The 21302-nt window shown below is 47.2% G+C and overlaps 1 protein-coding gene across 1 annotated transcript in view; it reads left to right on the forward strand.

Moving 5' to 3' along the window:
- Positions 1–6946: 6946 nt before the first annotated feature.
- Positions 6947–21302, forward strand: part of Scn11a (sodium voltage-gated channel alpha subunit 11) — a 71053-nt gene continuing 56697 nt past the window's right edge. Inside the window, exons 1-7 of the mRNA XM_075967683.1 lie at positions 6947–7213; positions 11489–11607; positions 14558–14650; positions 17061–17189; positions 17919–18013; positions 20244–20417; positions 21165–21231. Of these exons, the coding sequence (XP_075823798.1) occupies positions 6947–7213; positions 11489–11607; positions 14558–14650; positions 17061–17189; positions 17919–18013; positions 20244–20417; positions 21165–21231 (944 nt within the window). The remainder of the gene's footprint in view (positions 7214–11488; positions 11608–14557; positions 14651–17060; positions 17190–17918; positions 18014–20243; positions 20418–21164; positions 21232–21302) is intronic.

Here is a 21302-nt window from a genome sequence, read left to right on the forward strand (position 1 = left end):
TCATCCCATTTTAGAGGGAGAAAACTAAGGCTTGGGAACTTCTGCATCTGTCTAGCATCTCAGGTTAGAAAAGTGGGGAGAAGATGGTCTCCAGTGTCTCTGGGGCATTTGTCCAATTTCCTTCACACCCTCCTTTGGGCAGCGGCTTCTATTGACTGTCTGCTGGTAGAAGCTAGCTGTACATCTGCTGGTCTCCTGACTAGGACAACCCCTGAGAATGGTTTATAGAGGGACATGTGCCAGGCAGACTTTTTCATACATGAATACACTCCGTTTTGATCATTTTTACCCCCAGTCCTCCCCATAACTCATTCCGGATCCATCCTCACCCCTCACAACTTCACATCCTCATTTTTTAATTAATTTTTTTGTTATTGTTGTTTTTCAAGATAGACTTTCTTCGTGTAGTCTTAGCTGTCCTGGAACTTGCCCTGTATACCAGGCTGGCCTTGAACTTAGAGATCCACCTCATTTTTTCTTTTAAATTTAATACTCTAAGTGCAGTTTGTTGGGCCTATATGCTCGTGGGTGTGTGACCACTCACTGGAGCGTGGTTGACCCATCAAGGACCACACCCTCTCTTTCCCAGCAGCCAACAACTGTTCCTATCTCCTGAGCTCCTCCCACCTCCACCCTGGAACGAGGATTGGCTTGGTCTCGTGCAGACAGCTGCTCTGAGCCCATCAGTTCTGTCCTGTCCAGGGAGCTCTGTTTCCTGTGAGCCTCCCTGGCCTCTGGCTCTTATAACCTTTCCACACCCTCTTCTTTGATGTCCCTGAGTCCTGGGCTTGGGGGTGTGACATAGACTCCCCCTTTGCGGATTCGTAGTCCCTGACACTTAATCTCTGCACTCTGACCAACTGGGAACCTCTGCATTAATCTCCATCCTGTGCACAAAGAGCCTTCTCTGAGGAGGTCTGAGAGCTGCATGAATCGCATTCTCCAGAAACTAAAAAAATGAAAAAAACAATAAGAGCAACAACCACACAGTCCAGCAGCTTACTTGGAAGTCTTGGGGCTTGGTGACAGGACCCCTGCAGAACTGGTTTGGTAGCCAAGGCTGTCATCTTGGCTTCTCTGTGGTTCCCACATGAGCAGAGTATATAACTCTCCAAGGTCTAGATGATGGTATAAACGCACAAGAAAAAGAAAGAGGGTGGAAAGCTGACTGGACCCCTTGCAAGGGACAACATGAAATGTAGGTTTCAACAGCTAGGCTCAGGTGGCCCACATAGGCCTAGGTGACACAGAGAATGGTTTTTCAGAGAGAATTTTCTGTCTTCTCTCACACTCTTGGATGAGGCTAAAGAGAAAAACCAACCTGTTTCTTTATTAATGATGCTCTCTGCAGAGTTAGATTAAGCACTGATTAAAGGCAAGATGTAAGTACCCTCTCAGTCACTTCTCTGGTTGCAGGGCTTCCTTCTCGACTCTTTAGAATCACTTTGGCTCTCTTCCCAATTGCTGTCCTCCTCACGCTCCACCCAGCTTCCCAGCTGCCCCTCCCAGAGCTGCAGCCCACTGCCAAGAGCGAGCGTCTCTGGAGCCGGACTCTGCCGTGAGCCTCCTCACAGAAGGACAGGTAAGCCGTGGGTCGGGGCTACCCTGATCCTCTGTCTCAGAGAGCTTTGTTTGTGTGTGTGAGGTTAGGGATCAAGTCCTTTTGTGATCATACCCCACTGAAACCAGAGGTGAGACCAGACAGGAGATGCACGGTCAGGTGACAGAACCCACCAGGTGCTTCTCAGAGAGCCTGAGAGAAGGAGACAGGAGAGGCTGCCATGCTCTGATGGGCACTCACCACTCTGGGGACTTGATGCCAGAAATTGGGGTTTTCTAGAGAAGGTATGCATCAATCTTGTCTCACATTTAAGAGACTCTGGTACAAATCTCCCAGATATTTTCTGGGTCCCCTATGGACTCTTAACCAGAAACTATCGAGCAGTGTCTTTGTTGAAGAGCTAATCTTGTGGTTGGCTTTCTATGGGGGCCATTGCGTGAGCTTCCGGGCTTTCTTATGGAATCTATTAATGGGGATGGCATCCTTTTTGCTGTAATCCACATCAATAAACATGGCTTAGGGGTCGCCAAAGCTGAGAACGTGGTCAGCACCATCACCCAGCATGGACAAGGAGGCACCGTGGAACATACTGACTGTTAGCCTACCTCCCTGGCGCATGGGCGAGCATGACCTGTGGGGGGGGCAATGGGATGCCTGAGACAAACATGGAAACAGGAAGGTCCTGGGAGGCATGTCACACACAGTAAAAGAGCCGTAGGCCTTGCTCAGTCCCACTGGAAGCGGTATGACTTTCTCCTCCTGATCGCCTCCTCCTGCCTTCCTTGGGGTGAACAACTAGGTGGAATTACAGGGTAGCTGACAGTTTGAGACCTGGCAAGTGATTGGCTGGGCTTGAGGTTCTCGAGAACTTGCTTACAGGACCCTATGCAAGGCTCTTGGCTTCTCTAAACCCCGGTGCCTACTGCTGTCAAATTGCCATGTTGCAATGCTGCCTACCTTGTAGACTTTCAGAAATAATCCACGACATATTGGGTCGACCTTTGATATTCTGGCTATACGGAAAGGATCCCATCCGAGATGTTCTTGGTGGGCAGTTGCAAATCTTTTGTGATTTCTTAGTCACTTCTCCTATTGGCTGGGGTGAGGGTCTGACCAGTCAGAGAGAAAATGAAAGCCCCTAGCTGAGAGCCCCTCTCTCAGATTGTTTTGAGAATGAAATGGGATTTTCACACCCACAGTTTTTACCTGGAACTGAATAAGCACCGTTAAGTGGTAGCTACGGCTGTTAAAGTGTTTATGATCCAGGGCTCAGTGAGAAGATGACCACGTATAACGGCGAGCAAGTGACAATGACAGCCGTGCGGAACATGAGCCTGCAAAGGAGACTGACGAGAAATAGGCCGGCACATTGACCCTGCATGTGTTTGGTGGCTGTGGCCTGTGGGAGACAATTTCCTTTCTGTCCTCTCCAAATGCTATTGAATGGGTGGCTTCACCAGCTACAGCAGGAAACAGATGGCACTTTCAAATTGGGCATTTGGAGAATGTTTTAGTGAAGGGACTTTGTAAAAAGGTGCAGGGAGGTCCCAGTCACGGAAACAATCATAAGTTCTTCCTTGGGGGGCTACACCCCATATCAGAAGGGGTAAGGAAAGGCCAGCAGGACTGACTGGAGAGATGGCAACCTTCCAGTGTGGCTGACAGCCAGCGCCAGGAAGGAGGGAAGAGGATATTCCTGACCCTTCTGTGCTAGTCACTGTCTAGACACAGCCAGAGGACAAAGGACCCCAACCTTTGGTCCTGAGCGAAACATGGGTCCCTTCAGGGCACTGAGCGGGGCTGAGGGGATGAAGGTGGTGTACCAAACAGTAGTCATGTCACTTTGATAAACTTTATAAATGGAGCCCAAGGGCATTGTGCAGGCACAAGTGTCTTCATGCTGTGACTCTGGCTCTCTAGGGTACCATCCTCTCTCCTCCTAGGGGAGTGGCTTCCAGCTCTTCAGATCCCACCTTTGTCCCTATGCACAGCTTCTGCGTTACCCATGTTTGCTCTCAGCCGTGGATGCTTGAACTCCCAGGTTCTTCATTTATCAAAGCTTAAGTAACAGTTACTGAATTGTCCGTTAGTAAGACAAGGATGGAGTTTGCTAAGGGTTATTTCTCCACCTTCTCTGACCCTTCCAGTTTTCTCACTTGTGATTGCTGCTTACTTATTGTTTAATACTTTACTAGTGTACGTTGACTGCATAGGACAGCGGGTGTCCCTGTATTTCCATATGCGCACATAATAACTTTTGATCTCAGTCCTCTCTCCCTTGCTCTCCACTTCCTCTTCCTCAGTAGTCATCCCTTAGGACTTTGTCCCCCTATCCAGGTTCCACAGGTGAGAGAAAGAGTCTGACTTGTCTCAGTGAACATGGCAGTCTCCTGTCCCATCTGTCTTGCTGCAGGCACCATATTTTCATTTTTATTTATTGTTGAACAGCACACATATATTTAATTTAAAGTGATGCTCGTTCATTGCCGAACTTTGAGGGTGAGTCCAAAAGCTGGATATCGTGAGTGCCCCCAAAAGCCGTGGGTATGCAGCTATCCCTGCTGGGTGCTGTCTGAGTTATCAGGGTGTAAATTTAGGAGTGTTGTATCTGGTCTACACGGTACTTCTGTTTTACGGATTTCCATAGCGATTTAACAATTTCCTTTCCCACCAGCAGTGTGTACAGTTTGCTCCCTCTGCCTCCTCAATGGCCTTTGTTTGTTTGTTTTAATTATAGGCAATCTAATTAGGGTGAGATAAGATCTATCTATCTATCTATCTATCTATCTATCTATCTATCTATCTATCTATCTATCTATCATCTATCTATCTATCATCTATCTATCTATCTTTCTATCTATCATCTATCTGTCTGTCTATCTTCTATCTATCTATCTATCTATATCTATCTATCTATCTATCTATCTATCTATCTATCTATCTACTATCTGTCTGTCTATCTATCATCTATCTGTCTGTATATCTTCTATATCTATCTATCTATCTATCTATCTATCTATCTATCTATCTATCCATCCATCCATCTATCATCTTCTACTTATCATACTGAGGATTAAACTCAGGGCCGCCCACGTGCTAGGTGTACTCTCCACCAATGAGGTGTAAGCTCCAGCCTTAGATGTAACCTCAGCGTGTCTTTGATTGGCTCTTCCTTGGTGGTTAAAGACAGTGAACCTTTCCTATACATTAGCCACTTGTCCTTCCTCTTTAGAGAGTTGTCTGTGACCCTTTGCTCATGTCTCGATTGGCTTATTTGTCCACTTGGTGTATTTCTTTATACATGATGCACATTAATCCTATGCTGGACAAATGGCCAGGGAAGATTTTCCTCCCATACTGTAGGCTGTCTGTTCACTCTGTTTATTTTTCCACCGTTATAAGACACTTTTCAGTGTGATATAATCCCAGTTCTCACTTCTTGACATTATTTTCGGAGATACTGGAGTCCTTTTCAGAAGGGCCCCATTTCTCCCTTTGTTTTTTGTTGTGTTTAGCTATAATACGGTGGGGGGAATCTCTCATCTGGTCATGACGCCTCCTATACGCTTATGTCCATATCTTTTCCAAGACTTAGGAGGGTTTTTTTTTTTTGACACCATTACCCTAAACACTTTTCTGTGTCTTTGCTCAATAATATGTAAATTTGGTCTTTGATTTTTGAGACTGAATGTCATGTAACCCAGGCTGGCCTCAAACTCGCTGTGTAGACAAGAATGATGTTAAACTTCTGGTTTTCTTGCCTCTCCCCTCCAGAGTTCTTAGGATTTTTCTTCACCACTATCTACTGTTCTAGCTCCTCACTTGGGCTCAAGTCCTGAGGCTCTCTTCTGTTGGAGCTGGTCCCAGAGGGAGTGGGGCTTTCTGCTCAGATCTTTTTACTGGCTCAATGAGCATTTCATTCCCAAGACTTGCTTTGCTTTTTTAAAAAATATCTTTTTATTGAATTTCTCGCTCGTATCCTATTTTGTCTTTCTTAGTTTGTCCCACTATTTTCTTGCAATTCAGTGATCTCTAAAAAACTAATAGTTTTGAATTCTTTATGTAGCGTTTCACCCATTGCAACGTCTCGGGGTCAGTTGCTCGTGCACTCTAACCTCTGGAGCGACTGCTGCCTTGCTTCATTGTATTGATATTCCAGTGTTGGCATCAATTGCTGTGTTGGAATGGATATATTTCCTACTTTAAAATTTTTTAATTTTTAAAAGTCTTTTGTCTTATATATATGGGTGTGAGGTCTGCATGTATGTCTGTGCACCGCATGCTTGAAGTGCCCACAGGGACCAGAAGAGGACGCTAGATCCCTTGCAACTAGATATATGGATCATTACGATCTTTATTGTGTGGGTGCTGGGAATTGAACTCAGGTCCTTTAGAAGAGAGCAGTCAGAGCCCCTAACCTCTGAGTCATCTCCCGAGCCCCACTTTCATGTGAGTCTTTGTAGGAATAGTCGTCTCTGAAACGTGGACCTGAGGTTTGGGCTCTTGTGAAGTGCTGGAGAGGTTTCTGACCGCATTTGTAGGCATTTCCTTGTTACTCTTTGACAACATTTTACCACGCCCCCACCTCTCTCTCCCTCCACCCGTGTTCCACAGCATGGTGTGGACTTACTAGAGTTGGTTCTTTCCTTCCAGCATATGGGTCTGGGGGAGTGGGCTCAGCCCATCAGCCTTGATGACAGGCACACTTACCCCCTCGTTTCTTCTTTTGAGGAGATGAATGCATTTTGAATCAATGTAAGTTACTTCCTTTCCTGTGGGTTCTTCAAGAGCGTGCTATCACAGCAAGTGGTACGGATGCCCCCTGGGCAGTGTGCTTCACTGCCTGCAATTCCAGCTCTGCTCTCAGCAGCCTTGTGTTTTCTGAAGGGTTGGCGTGCTCTGTGCTGTGGGCTCTGACAGAGCCAGGCCCCTGGTCTGCTTCTCTCTGCTATCGCAGCAGGAGTAGGCCTCCTGGCCCTCAGACATACACGGAGTCTGGTTCCAGTTGGTGCTTTTATCTCCCTTATCCTTTTATTGATTGAAGGTGATCGTGTGTCAAGATGCTGGCTCTGGGGCTGGAGGGATGGCTCTGTGGTTGAGAGCACTTGCTGCTTTTCTAGAGGACCAGTTTGCAATGTATACATGCAGAACCCTTTCTACAACATGAAAGTCACACAGAATATGAAGCGCCCCTGTCTGTCCCTCCTGTCCCCTATCAATTCTATGCCGCAAGTTTCTACTGCGTCCATATGGTAGCCCTCTCCTGTCTACCCCACAGACAGCCAATACCCAAGCCTTGTCACCTCAGCATCTATAGACCGCCAGGACAATGTCCCCACCCTGAGAGCTTTGTTTCTGCCACACATCTCTGTCCCAAGGGTGAAGATGGAGGACAGGTACTACCCAGTGATCTTCCCAGATGAGAGGAATTTCCGCCCCTTCACCTCTGACTCCCTGGCTGCCATAGAGAAGCGCATTGCTATCAAGAAGGAGAAGAAGAAGAGCAAAGACACGACAGGGGCTGAGCCCCAGCCTCGGCCTCAGCTTGACCTCAAGGCCTCCAGAAAGCTACCTAAGCTTTACGGTGACATTCCTCGTGATCTGATTGCAAAGCCCCTGGAAGACCTCGACCCGTTCTACAGAGACCATAAGGTACTTCCTCATGGATGCGGGGTGTCCCTGTCCTGAGCTCACAACCACACTGGTTCTTGGGCTGTGTTGAGGGCAGGCAGCACCTCTCTTCTCCCTTGCTTTCACCCTTGTCTTTGTAACTCTGAGAACCAACTTGTGGTCTCATCTGCTTTCTCTAACGCTTGTGCCAGGGAGGGAGATGAGGCTCAGTCCGCAGAAAGGTTAAAAGGTCAACACAGGGAACAGGCCAGCGTGGCAGACAGGGAAGGGAGGTCAGGCCACTACTGCTCGAGACTAGCTTCATGACTCCAGACAAATGGTCACCCGGACCCTCACTTCCTGTCTCTAACGTGGGAACAAATGGCTGATATCCCCACCCCAGGGCAAGACAAGCTGTGGAAGCACTTTCTAAACTGCCAACCGTGCTGACATCAGCAATGGACAGCCCTGTGAAGGGATGCCCCTTTCAGATGGCATCTTAAAGACATCTGGACAGTAGGCTTTCTAGGCTGTTAGGTGAGATAAATGAAAGTCACACGGATTGATGTAGAGTATGCACTCCGTCAGTGAAGGCTACGTGCGTGGTACACAAGCCCCAGGTGACCCTGTGGAGGCTCCACGATTTATCTACTGCATATATTCTGCTCTTTCCTTTTGTCACATTTATCTTTCTATTTTGTGTAAATGCATGTGTATGCATGTACCGTGGCACATGTGTGGAGGTCAGGGAGCAGCGTTCGGGGAGTGGGCTCTCTCCTACCACATGCCTTCTGGGATCACTCTCAGGTTTTCAGGCTTGGCAAGAGCCTTCACCTGCTGAGCCATCTTCCATCCCTATATGTAATTTTGCTTTTTCTAAATTAGTTTTTAATTTATGTACATGGGTGTTTTGTCTGTATATGTGTGTCTATGTACCATGTGTGTGGAGTGCCCACAGAAGTCAGAAGAGGGGGTGAAATCCTCTGGAACTGGAGTTGTAGATGGTTGTGAGTTGTCATGTGGGTGCCGGCGACTGAGCTCAGGTCCTCTTGAAGAACCGTCAGTGTTCTTAGCCACGGAGCCATCTCTCCAGCCCCCTTAGATGTAATTTTCTTTTCAGGAAATTGTAGAATGATTCTAAAATAAGGAAGTATGATTCTGGGCTCTCCTTGGCTCCTTGGAAGCCTGGGCTGTGAGGCCATCACCCTGATAGGATTCAGATTCTCTCTTTTAAAGGGCTCAGAAGACCTTGCCATCCTCAATTGTATGGTCCAGCAGAGGATTCTGGGAACTTGGGGGGTAGTTTTAGTATAATGACCATGGTGCTAACAGCATCTTTTGGTGGCACCAGTGGAAACCTGACCTCTCAAAGAGTGCCTGGGTGTATGTTGTTTAAGTGGAAACATCAGACTTGCCAGACCAATGGGGATGGAGATGAACCAGTTAGAAGAAATGGGGAGTACATGTGGAAGGGATGGAGAGATGACGAGAAAAAGAGAAGGCTTCATTTTTCCTTTTAATTATGCTCCAGAAACCCAGGTGCCTCTTGAAGGCATGGTTGTAGGAGAAGAGTTGGTTGGGAGAATTCTCTCTGCCTTGGAGCTGGCTAGGAAGCCCACAGAACAGGCAATGACTTTGTGAGCCACAGACTCCTCATGGAGGGGGCAGGATCTGGGTTTAGGGCCATCACTTCTTAGCCTGGGCTCACTCTTTGAACTGGAAGGCAAGGAGCTTGTTTTGAGCCCTGCACACCTATCATCTCAGGTGGTATGTGTGCTCAACACTGATGTGAGAGGCGCCACCCTAAAGAAGAGGAACCCCGGTGTTTATAAGGTCCAACAACGGGGACCTAATCTTAAGAGTTACTTAGTTCTTGGCGACTTAGGTCCCCGCTCCCTCCTTTGGGGATTCCTCCACAGGAAAGAGGTGGGATGTGTCAGCAGGTTGGAGGAGCTGCACCCTACCCTTCTGTCGTTAAAGCCCTGGCAAGTGTTGTGAAATGCATCATTAGCTAAAATATTTAAAGCAGCAAGTGGAAGCCTCAGGACAGCCACAGTATACAGGAGCAGGACCGTACTGTCCCCCTGTCGTCAGGGGTGACCGTCCTCAGACAGAAGGCCACTCTCTGTTCTGGAATTCAGTTTACGCAAAGGAAGGCACAGGACCCTTCTAAGAAGTCTTGGACTCAAAGGCTGCTAGCACTGAAGGACCCCACGGCCCGTTTCATATTGTTGTGTGGGATAAGAAAGGTTCTCTTGCAGACAGATGGCTTCCAGATCAGTGCGTCCAGCCACTCACTGATGGGAGAAGTGGCCGGAATGACCTGGTGTAGAGCCAGAACTGCATGACTCTCCCAGCTCTGGGTTTGTCCTTCTTGTCTGAGAACATGCTCGATCACGAGGACGGGCAGTGTTTCCCTAACACCAGGGGAGCAATGGAGTGGAAGAGGGCGATGCCTCCCACTCTGTGAGGCTGTTGTGACTGCTGCTCTCCATACAGCTAGGAGAGCAGGTCTACTGTTAAATGAAAAAGAGAATTTGGTGCAGATGGCAGAAGCCGGTGAGTGACAAGCTCTTGTCCAGGGCTGCTTTGTTCCCAGAGCCCAGGAGCACAAGTTAGGAAGAGCTGAGCACCGTATGTGCACTGGTTGGTTGGTTGTAAACTTGATACAGGCTGGGTCATCTGGGGAGAGGAAAAATTAGTTGAGAAAATGCCGCCATCAGATTGATGTGGGAGGGCACAGCTCACGGTAGGAGGTGCCACCCTGGGTAGATCATCCTGGGCTGTGTAAGAAAGCAAACTGAACAAGCCATGGAGAGCAAAATTAGCAGACAGTGTTCTTCCATGGTTTCTGCTTCAGTTCCTGCCTGGAGCGCCTGCCCTGACTTCCTGTCAAGACGGACTGGGATGTTTAATCCCCTTACTCCTGAGTTGCTTTTGGTAATGGAACAGAAAGGAAGTAAGAAAGCCCTCTGGGCTCTGTCGAGGTGGGGACTCATCATTTGGCAGGGCTGTCCCGTGTCTGGCACCTGTGGATCTCCCCAGTAAGAGCCAGCAGAGCCCCAACCACTGACAGATGGCAACGCCTCCATGCCTAGGGACAGTACCCACCTCCTTCCTCAGGCGAGGACCACAGACAGATCTGCCCTGCTGTGTCGGGGATGAGAGAGCGAGGGCCTTTGTGTGGCGGCCACTCTTCTTGTGGTTGTTGCCAAACTCCTGTCAGGAAGCAACTTAATGGAGGAAAGGTTCTTTCGGCGTCACCCTGTGGGGCTACAGTCTGTGAGGCCAGGAGGTCCTGGTGGCTGGTCACATCTCATCCACAGTGAGGACGTGGGGACTGAAACTGCCGCTCTGCTCACTCAGTCAGGACCCCCAGGCCGTGGGATCGCATCACCCACATCTCGGATGGGTCTTTACACTTTGACTAACACAACCTAGAAAGTCCTCGTAGATGATTCCAGATATTGTCAGCTCAACAGTCAACATCATCCGTCACACTATATAACAACTGACATTTCCCTGGAAATTTATTTGTTCAATCAATCAATCAATCAATCAATCAATCAATCAATCAATCAATTTTAGTGTGTGTGAGTGAATATGTGTGTGTGGGTCTGTGTGTGTTGTATGCAAGCGCATGTCTTAGCACATGTGTGAAGGCTGGAGGACAGCTTGCCAGAATCAGGTCTTTCTGTGGTCATCATGTGGGTCCTCAGGATCGAACTCAGGTCTTCAGACTTGGCAGTAAGCACCTTCAGCTGCTGAGCCCTCTCCTCAGCCCCAGACGTATTTTAAAGTTTAGGAACAGATTAGTTATTTCATTAGAACTGCTCAGACCTGCTGCGTAATGACCATATAGACTCCAACTCTCTTTGTCTCATAAGACGAATTACAGAAATGTCTTTGAGAATGGTAGTAATTTAAGATACCTGCTATATGTGGCTATTCAAGCTCACTTCCTAAGCGGGCTCCTTCTAGTCCAGCTCCACACATATGTCCTGTGGAGTGTTCCACATCAAAGGTTGGATTGCCCGGGTATGACTCCACACCCTGCTTTCCATGGCTTTGGGGCTGTGTTCTCCAGCATGTGTTATAACGTTAACAGCCCACAGCACACTGATCTTGGATCCAAGACCATGTAATGTGAGCCGTTGGCCTCCAAAGTCACAGGGTAGCTGGTCAACCATTTTGCCACCAGAAATTGCGGTTACTAGTCAGGGCTCAGGCCGTGGTGCCCTAGAATTCGCTCCAAATGTGTTCTTGAAGAATATTGTCTGCCAATGTGTTAATGTCTGTGTTGTGATTTCTTCACAGACATTTATGGTGTTGAACAAGAAGAGGACGATATACCGCTTCAGTGCCAAGCGGGCGTTGTTCATTTTGGGGCCTTTCAACCCTGTCAGAAGTTTAGTGATTCGGATTTCTGTCCATTCATATCCTTTCCCTAAGTCCAGGCTGTGGGAAATAAACATGTGCAAGCCCCAGGGATCCATGGGTGTGCTATTGTTACCGTTATTATCGGTTTGAATCAGGGCCAGGCTGTCCTTGAAATGCCTATGTAGCAGAGGATGATCTCAGACTTTTGACCTTCGGGCCCTCCTCCCACCTTCTGGGGTTATAGGAATGCACCTCCACACAGTTTATGCAGCGCTGGGAACGGAACACCAGGCTTTCTGGGTTCCAACACACCAGGCAGGCACTCTACCAACTGAGCCTCCTCCCAGCTCCAGTTTCAGAGGAAGCCAACAGTCCTTGCTTCCACAGTGCTACTGCGGTGCATCCGGTACTGTGTGGGGCGGTGTGTGTGAGGAGCTGGTCCAGGAGCCTCAGCTTCAGGAGACAGACCCTTAGGCTCTCTGTTCTAAGTGAGCATAGAAACAGCAGGACAAGCAGATGCTGCAGAACTCGGGAGGCATCAAAGTGGCTTCTGGGAGTACGCTGGCAGCCCGTGCAGCACACTGTAATGGAGGCTGCATTTGTTTCCTGGCCACCCAGACCTGCATAATCACAACACTGGCCAATGGCTCAGGTGTATTCCTAGCTAACTCTTACATCTTAAATTAGCCCAATTCTATTATTTTGTGTATCACCACGAGGTTGTGGCTTACTGGTAGAATTCTGGAGTTCTGCTTCAGTAGTTACATGGCATCTGCCTCACTCCGCCTTCTTTCTCCCTGCCTTCAGTTTAGTTTTCCTGCCTACCTATATTCTGCCCTGCCACAGGCCAAAGCAGCTTCTTTATTAACCAATGCTAATAAAACATATTCACAGCATACAGGGGGAAATCCCACATCAGCACACCGTGCTGAAGGATGTACCCTGATGGACCTGCACAGTGTTTGAAACATCTCGGAGATGTTTTCTTTTTTCTTTTTTTTTGGTTTTTCGAGACAGGGTTTCTCTGTAGCTTTGGTGACTGTCCTGGAACTAGCTCTTGTAGACCAGGCTGGCCTCGAACTCCCAGAGATCCGCCTACCTCTGCCTCCAGAGTACTGGGATTAAAGGTGTGCGCCACCACCGCCCGGCTCGGAGATGTTTTCTAACATAGATATCCCTATTTCCAGGTTTTCTTCCTCCCTCCCTCCCTCCCTCCCTCCCTCCCTCCCTCCCTCCCTCCCTCCCTCCCTCCCTTCCTCCCTCCCTCCCTCCCTCTCTCCCCCTTCTTTCTTTCTTTCTTTCTTTCTTTCTTTCTTTCTTTCTTTCTTTCTTTCTTTCTTTCTTTCTTTCTCTCTCTCTCTCTCTCTCTCTCTCTCTCTCTCTCTCTCTCTCTCTTCTTTCTTTCTTTCTTTCTTTCTAAAGGACTCTACCTCAGGCTGGGGAGATGACTTAGTGCCCCCTACAGGCTGGGGAGATGGCTTAGCGCCCCCTACAGGCTGCGGAGACGGCCTAGCTGGTCAAGCATTTGCTACATGAGTGTGAGGACCAGGATTCAGATTCACAGCAACACTCGCATCAATGCTGGGCACCTATAATAACCTGCTTGTTATGCCAGCTTTGGGTTCCCCAGAGCGACATGTGTAGCTACAGTAGCTGAATGGGTGAGCTCTGGATTCAATTGATAAACCTTACTTCAGTATATAAGATGGGGGAGTTATTGAGGAAGACGCCTGAAGTTAGTACAGATGTGCACCTGTGCACATGTCTCATCCTGTCAACATTTGAACTGCACACACATACATACACATCACACACACATACACATCACACACACACTCCACATACTTGTGCACACACAAACAGCAGATACTCTAGCAAGGCTAAGCCTGTATTTCTCTCTGGCAAAAACAGTGTATTGAGAGGCCTCTATCTCTTAGGGGGGATTATGCTGGCCATTCAACCCCACTTCTCACCCCATGAAGCCAGCCATGGCTCAGTTCATAGACACATATGTTCTTCTAGGCTCTTAAGATGCAGAACTAGTAGCCACCGGTTTAAAGGGCAAAGACATCTGGGGATTATCACGCATTCTGCGTGTGTGGAGGTTGGTAAGAGGCTAAGTCGTGAGAGGGAAGGCCAACATGCACCAGACACAGAGGCATACTGCTGAGAATGATAATAAGTGTTTATGCTGGTCCCCTGGAAACAGAGTTTGTGGCAGGGACTCTTATTTAAGTGATTTAGCAGAGAAGAACTCTCTAGAAAGGGAAGAAAGGAAGCAGGCTAGCAAAGAGGAAGGGCTAAGAAGGCTGGGAGTGTATTGGGGAGGGGACAGACAGCTTGCTTAGCACTGAGCAAGCTGGGAGTGTACTCAGGGTAGAGTACCTACTTAGCACTGAGTAGGCTGGGAATGTACTCAGGACAGAGTGCTTGCTTGCTTAGCATGCAGAACATTCTGGGCTTTACCCTCCAGCACTGTAGGAGATGGGATGAGGATGTATCAAGCAAGGCTGCAGTCCCAGCTAAGTGAACCTGAGTCCTCTCTGTGAGGGAGTCCCTAGAACACATGGCATCAGAGGCTCATGTAGCCAGGCTGGCCTCAAACTCTCTGTGACCCAAGGGTGGCGTTGTATTACTGATACTGCTGGGATTACAGGTGTGAGCCGCTGTGCCTAGTTCATGCAATGCTGGGGACTGAGGCCAGGACCTCGTGCAAGCTGGATAAGGACTCAACCAATTGAGCTATATGCACCCCCAGTTTAGGGCCAGAGTATTATTTTTTCATCTCTATCAGCCAGATGTGTGGAAGGAGAGGGTAGCCCACCAGATGAGGAGGCTGCTGTTTGGCAGGAAATCTTCTCCAGAGGTGGGGAGAGGCCTGCATTGTTTGGCGTCTTCTCTCACAGAGACTAGATGCACCTGCATGCATGCAGCTTAGAGGTCTCCATCACCATCCCGTGGTCAGGATCATCCAACAAGGTATGTGCCTTAATCAGGACGCATCACACTCTTCAGCGTGTTTATCATCTGCACGGTGGTCGTCAACTGTATGTTCATGGCCAATTTTGCGGACAGAATTTCAGACATGGGAATTTCTGAGTGAGTACTGTCCCTGCGCCCACATACCCTAAAGTTTTTTCTTTTTCTTTTTTTTTAAAGTCTAGCTGAGGGCTTGGGGGTGTGGTTCAGTTGTAGAGTGTTTGCCTCAAAACCACTAAGCCCTTGGGTCCATGCCCAGCATGACATAAACCAAAACAGAACCTCTTCTCTAAATTAGACTCAAATTTTAAAGTCAAGGTCCCTTTAAAATATACATGTTGGTATAGCTTACCAGCCCCTACAGTGAAATGTCTCTCTGTAGTTAGGGCATTCACAGTCAAAAAATTCAAAGAAAACACAATGTATATGCAATCCAGAATCTTTGTGTTTTTCATCTTTACGTGGCTTTTTTTAACTCTATTACTTTTTAATATTTATTTTATTATCTTTACTCCTTCAATCTACGACTGTTTGTACTCTTTTTTCCCTCTGTTTCCTGAGCCCATGTACATTTTTAAAACACACTGTGTCTCATTTGGAGGTCTTTTACTTCTGAATCTGTCCTATTGTATAGCTGAAACCCAAACCCTTTTCTGGCAAGGAGCAGTGAGTTTTTTTTTTTTTAATGGTAAGCGGTGTGGTTGCTGCGGCCTTGGATGCTGGTTCCACCTCTCTCAGCCTCTCAGTATGGTGGAGGTATGTTTACTCCCAGCTCATATGATTGCAGCACTTGGGAGGTAAGACTGGAAGATCAGAAGTTCAAGACCATCCTCAGATATATATTGAAGTTAAGGCCAGCCTGGGCTACAGTGAGACTCTTATTTTAAAACAATGTATTCTTTCTTTTAAGAATGACGGTCTTAAATTGGAATTAGGGTGGCAGTGTGGGTCTTACTTCCCCAGCGTAAATGGTGGCAGGCTCAATTTTATTTTTGTAGATTAAAAAAAAACCAATTGGATTTAGAAGAATTAAAAATATTTCTAACATAAAAAATTGTAACAAACAATACACATAAGCTTTCATTATTTATTCTTTGGTAATTTCATACATGAATGTATTTAGATCATATGCCTCACCTCCAAACACATGCATTTTTGTGTCTAGATTTTAAATGATTTTCTTTGTGCCCACAAAGAAAGGACCCATTGTAAGGATCTATTTTGGCGGCTATATGATATTTTACTTGGTAAACTATAATCATTCAAGAGTTCTAGTATTTTAGCATCTTCCCAGCCATCTTTTTGTAAAAGAAAATACTTTTAGATTATTGTTATTTTCAGGATAGATGATTAGAAATAGCTTTCTTGAATCAAATATACATTATAATGTATTCAAATACATAGTCATATGCTGGCAATATTTTCTGAAAAATTTGTGTCAGTTCATTCTGCCACCATCAGCATAGGAAACAATCAAATCATGGTGTAAATTCACATTTTCCTGTGGTCAGCATGCTTCCCTTTTTAGCCAGGCAACAGTGACAGAAGCTTGTGGTACTGGCACCCAGGAGGCAGACGCTCACATATTGGAGGGAAGCCTGGACTACATATGGAGACTTGATCTGAAAAAAAAATGTGTTTAAAATACATATATTTCTTGGGGACTGGAGAGAAAGTTGAGTGGTTACGAGCACTCTGCTTCTGAGGAAGAGTAGGTTCAGATCCCAGCACCCACATCGGAGAGATCACAACTATACACAGCTCCAGCTCTGGAGGGCCTGATCACTCTTCAGACCTCTGAGTGCATCTGCATTCATGTGCATGTGCCCACACATATGCACGCACACATACATATAAATAAAATAAAAATAAATCTTTAAAAACAGTTTTCTATATGGGATGGGGCCTGACAGCGCTTGTTTCTCATCCCAGGACTCAGGAGAAGTTCTGCAGAGGCAGAAGGACCAGTCTTGGTCACACAGTGAGATTATGTGAAATTTTTTTTTAAAGTTTCTTTACACTGGGCATGGCTAATTCATCTTTCTTAACAGTCTTTGTGCTGTATATAATTTTCTATCCTTTACCTTCAACTCTTGTTTTTCTGCATTTAGGGTATTTTATTTTTATTTATATATTTTATGTGTATGTGTGTTTTGCTTGCATGTATGTCTGTATGCCACATGGAAGCCAGAAGAAGGCATTGGATCCCCTAGAATTAGAGTTATAGACAGCTGTCAGACTCCAAGTGGCTGCTGAGAACAGAACTCTGTTCCTCTGGAAGAGCAAACAGTGCTCTTAACCACTGGTCTTCCCTCCAGCCCCTTTGACCCTCCTGTTTCTGTCTCATCCCACCAGTGCTGGGACTACAGGTATGCACAGCAAGCCTGGTTTATGTGGGTCTGGGGGTCGAACACAGGACTTCATACATGGCTAGGTAATCACCCTGCCTGCTGAGCCACATTCCAAGTGGGTCCTTTCTTTCCTCCTCACTGATCGCATCCCTTCTTTTTATGAACAATTTGTTTTGTAGATACATCTTCACTGGGATTTACATTTTAGAGGCTGTGATTAAAATACTGGCAAGAGGCTTCATCCTGGATGAGTTTTCCTTCCTCCGAGACCCGTGGAACTGGCTGGATTTCATTGTCATTGGAACAGCGTAAGAGTGTTAGAAGATTTTTGTGGGAGACACTTGGGGTGGGAGCAAGGTCCCTTTGCTTCCTCTGGGGCTCTGTGCAGATTCACAAGAATGGCCAAGGTGACCTGAGGTTGCCGGGATCTCTTGGTGTAGCACTGGTTGATCCTGAACAACACCAGGCAGACTCCGGTCAGAGGCCTCCCGGCACACACCCATCTCTCGAATTCTCACTCATTCACTGACCAACTGTGGCTTCTTACAAGCCAGGATCTATAAGTACAGGATTGTAAGAACAAAGCACAATATAACTTATTTCACTCCCTGGCACATAACAGGCAATGAGGTTAGCATTTGCCTATGTTTTCCCCATTTCAGCGGCAGAAGTCATTAGAGGCAGTGCTCTTCACCTCGGTTTCACATTTGAAGATCACCACTCATGTGCTCCACGACCATGGGCTCCAGAGCAGGGAGGATGGCTCAGTCGGAAAAGTCCTTGCTGTGCTCCCCCATGAAAGCAGCTGGTTGTGGCCGCATGTGCCTGTAAACACCAGTTCTATGAGGCAGCTAGATCCCTGGGGCGTGTCCATCAGCTAGTCCATCCTAGCCAGGAAGCCCTCAGTGAGAGAGCCTGTCTCACAGCTAAGATGGAACAGAGATGGAAGAAAGCTGCTGCCAATCCCTGGCCTCTTGGAATCGTGATGTAGGGGCTGCACCAAGCAACCTGGGCTCTCCCTGTCTTTTGTCTCCTAGGATCGCAACTTGTTTTCCAGGTACCAAAGTCAATCTATCGGCTCTCCGTACCTTCCGAGTGTTCAGAGCTCTGAAAGCAATTTCTGTCATCTCAGGTGAGCCACTTCCAAGACTGACTCGGAGCTAAAATGTTCTCTGACATTAATAAGACATTTCCAAATGGGGGCTGGAGAGATGGCTCCATGCGTGGGAGCTCTTTTTGATTTTTCAGAAGAACCATCCCCATTGGTGGTTCACAGCCATACCCCATTGGGTGGGTTCACAGCCACACCCCATTGGGTGGGTTCACAGTCACACCCCATTGGGTGGATTCATGGCCACACCTCATTGGGTGGGTTCATGGCCACACCCCATTGATTGGTTTCAAGGCCACACCCCATTGGGTGGATTCATGGCCACACCCCATTGAGTGGGTTCACGGCCACACCCCATTGGGTGGGTTCACAGCCATCTATCTGGTTTTGCTATTGTGAGTGACACCACCATATACATGGGTGTGCAGACATCTCTACTGCATGCTGACTTTGGAGATCATACACCCAGGATCGGTACAACAATGTCCTCTGGTGGCTCTACGTTTAGTCTTTGAGGGTCCATGTTGATTTTTATAGCATCTGCATTGATTTATAACCCCACCAGTAATGTACAGAGACACCTTCTCCCTCCACCCGCGTTCTTGCCAGCCCCTCTCTCACTCCTTCCCCTGCTCCTCCTTTCTCCCTCTCCCTTCCCATTTTTTCTCTTCCCCCCACCATCCCGTCTCTCCTTCTAGACTTCTTCTCTTCCTCCTTCCCTCCAGTAGCAGTAATTGGAAGTAAAGCCTCTAGCTGGTGACTCATACCCTGACACTCTCATAACCCCTCAAGAAAGTATCTTTCTCTCCGTGAGTTTTTAGCTTTCGGCTCCTTTATGGTTAAGGATGCTGAGCATTCTTCTGTACACAAACTGGCCATTTGTTCTTGGAGTGGTAGGAACCACACAACCAGAAGAATCCAACATGTGTAACTCCTCTGAGGTGGCCGTTGTGGGCACTGGGATTTCTTTTTAATTCCTTGGACCATTAGCATGACTGGAATCAGACACAGCCAAAAGCACTTCTCTCAGTGACCCACTCAGAAAACGTGATTTTAAAGAGCAGCTTGTTTTGAGAAATGGGGGCTCGATAACCTGAAAATTTTCTATTTCTTCTTCAGTTTAAGACTGTATTAAATCATTCCATGACTGCTATTTTTTAAAGTATGGGTTGAGAAATTAAAATATACTTAATTTAATTTAAAATTTCTTGTTTAATTCATTTGCCCACTTAGTTACTGGATCGTTTTATTAGTGCTTAATTTTTTGAGTTCTTTGCTTCTTCATACTGCTCCTGTGCAGTTGTGCGGCAGGCAAAGGGCTGCTCCCAGGCTGTGAGCCGCCTTACTGCTTTGTTGGTTGTTCCTTTGCTGCTGATCTTGGAACTGTCTCCCAAGCCCTCGGCATCTTTTCCTGAGTGTCATTGCCTACCTGTGTCAGGAATTGTTCCTCCCTCATTTCTCTCTCTCTCTCTCTCTCTCTCTCTCTCTCTCTCTCTCTCTCTCTTTCTCTCTCTCTCTTTCTCTCTCTCTCTCTCTCTCTCTTTCTCTCTCTCTCTTTCTCTCTCTCTCTCTCTCTCTCTCTCTGTCTCTCTCTGTCTCTCTCTCTCTCTCTCTCTCATTGTTTCCTTTTTTTTCAAGGATTTCTCTATACAACAGTCCTGGCTGTTCTGGAACTCACTATGTAGATCAAGCTGGCCTTGAACTCACAGAGATCCACCCGCCTCTGCCTTCCAAGTGCTGGGCTTAAAGGTGTGCGCAACCAGTGCCCGGTTTCTCCCCTATTTTTCTCTAGCAGGTTCAGAGAATCTGTTTTTTTTTTCTTCCCTGCTATGTGACAGAGATTCTGGTCTTATGGTAAGGTCTCTAACCCGTTTTGAATAGACTTTTATGCAGAAGTACCAATCAAATTTTGATAGCCTGTAAGTGGACTTTCAGTTTGCCCGGCATCATTTGTTGAAGAGGTAGATACTCCTTTTCTGATGTTTATCTTCAACATTTAGGTGACTGCACCTGTGTGGCTTCATTTCCGGGTCTTGTGTTCTGTCCTGTTGGTGTCTAAGCCGCCTCCGTTTGCCTTTGCTACCATAGCTCTGCCGTGTAATTGGAGATCACGTACGGTGATGCTGACAGCATTGCTTAGCATCGCTCTCTCCACACGGCCTCCGAGACCTTCATTAACCCCTCCTCCACCCTTGCCTGTTTCTGGTCAGGGACTGAGGGGTGTTTCTCCCCAAATGTCTCATCCCCCCAGGTCTGAAGGTTATCGTCGGGGCCCTGCTGCGCTCTGTGAAGAAGCTGGTGGATGTCATGATCCTCACGCTCTTCTGCCTCAGCATCTTTGCGCTGGTTGGGCAGCAGCTCTTCATGGGGATTCTGAACCAGAAATGTGTCAAGACCAACTGTGGCCCTAACCCTACATCCAACAGTGAGTTCCCCCTCCTACCCTTTGGTTTGTGGGTGGTTGACTGCTCCCCATCAGCTCCCACTCATACTGTTTGGTTATTCTGTCTATCCACCCAGAGCTTTCCACATATTTTTAAGGGAATTCCCTCTTTGAGTTTCTTTGGAGAAGGAAAATCTGACTCACCCCCACAAGAGCAGAGACTGCCGCTGCATTTGCTCTTTAGATCTCAGCCCACTGATTCACCATGGTTTGCAGAGTGAGTTCAGAATGCCTGGATTTGGCTAAAGAGCACCAGACATTTGGTCAGAGGGAGCAAGACCCCCTCCCCACTTCAAGTATTTATTATTTTTGCTGTGTCAGTGCTTTTCCTGTGCCCACCTGCTCTGGCTTGAGGTCAAACTTACTGCGTTTTGATTGGTCCTGAACTTCACGTAGCTGCATCCTCTTCATGTCGGGCGCGGCTGGGTCTTGTCCAGCTTTCCCTTGGGACTGGGGAAGCACCCTCTGGTCCGTTTGGGGTGATGATGTGTGTTACTTGCTGAACAGGGACGTGATGGTGACAATCCATCCTCTCGTTTCTCCTGCCTTCTTTCCATTTACTCTCTTCTCTTTCTAAGACCTCCTTCCTCTCTGGAGGCCCATGTTGGTCATTTCAGAGGATTAAAGTCAGCTGCTTGAAAAATAGTCAGATATATTTGCTATTCTTTTTTTATGTTGGTCTTTCTTTTTTCTTTTTCTTAATCTGATTCTATGACTTTCATCTCTTAGAGGACTGCTTTGTAAAGGAAAACAATAGTGACGACTTCGTCATGTGTGGCACCTGGTTCGGCAGCAGGTAAGAGGTCCAGACTGTGCTCCTCCCACATGGACCACCCCAAGACCTTTCAGAATATGTGCAGACAGTCT

This window comes from Microtus pennsylvanicus, chromosome 3, assembly GCF_037038515.1.
Source record: "Microtus pennsylvanicus isolate mMicPen1 chromosome 3, mMicPen1.hap1, whole genome shotgun sequence".
Lineage (NCBI taxonomy): Eukaryota > Metazoa > Chordata > Mammalia > Rodentia > Cricetidae > Microtus > Microtus pennsylvanicus.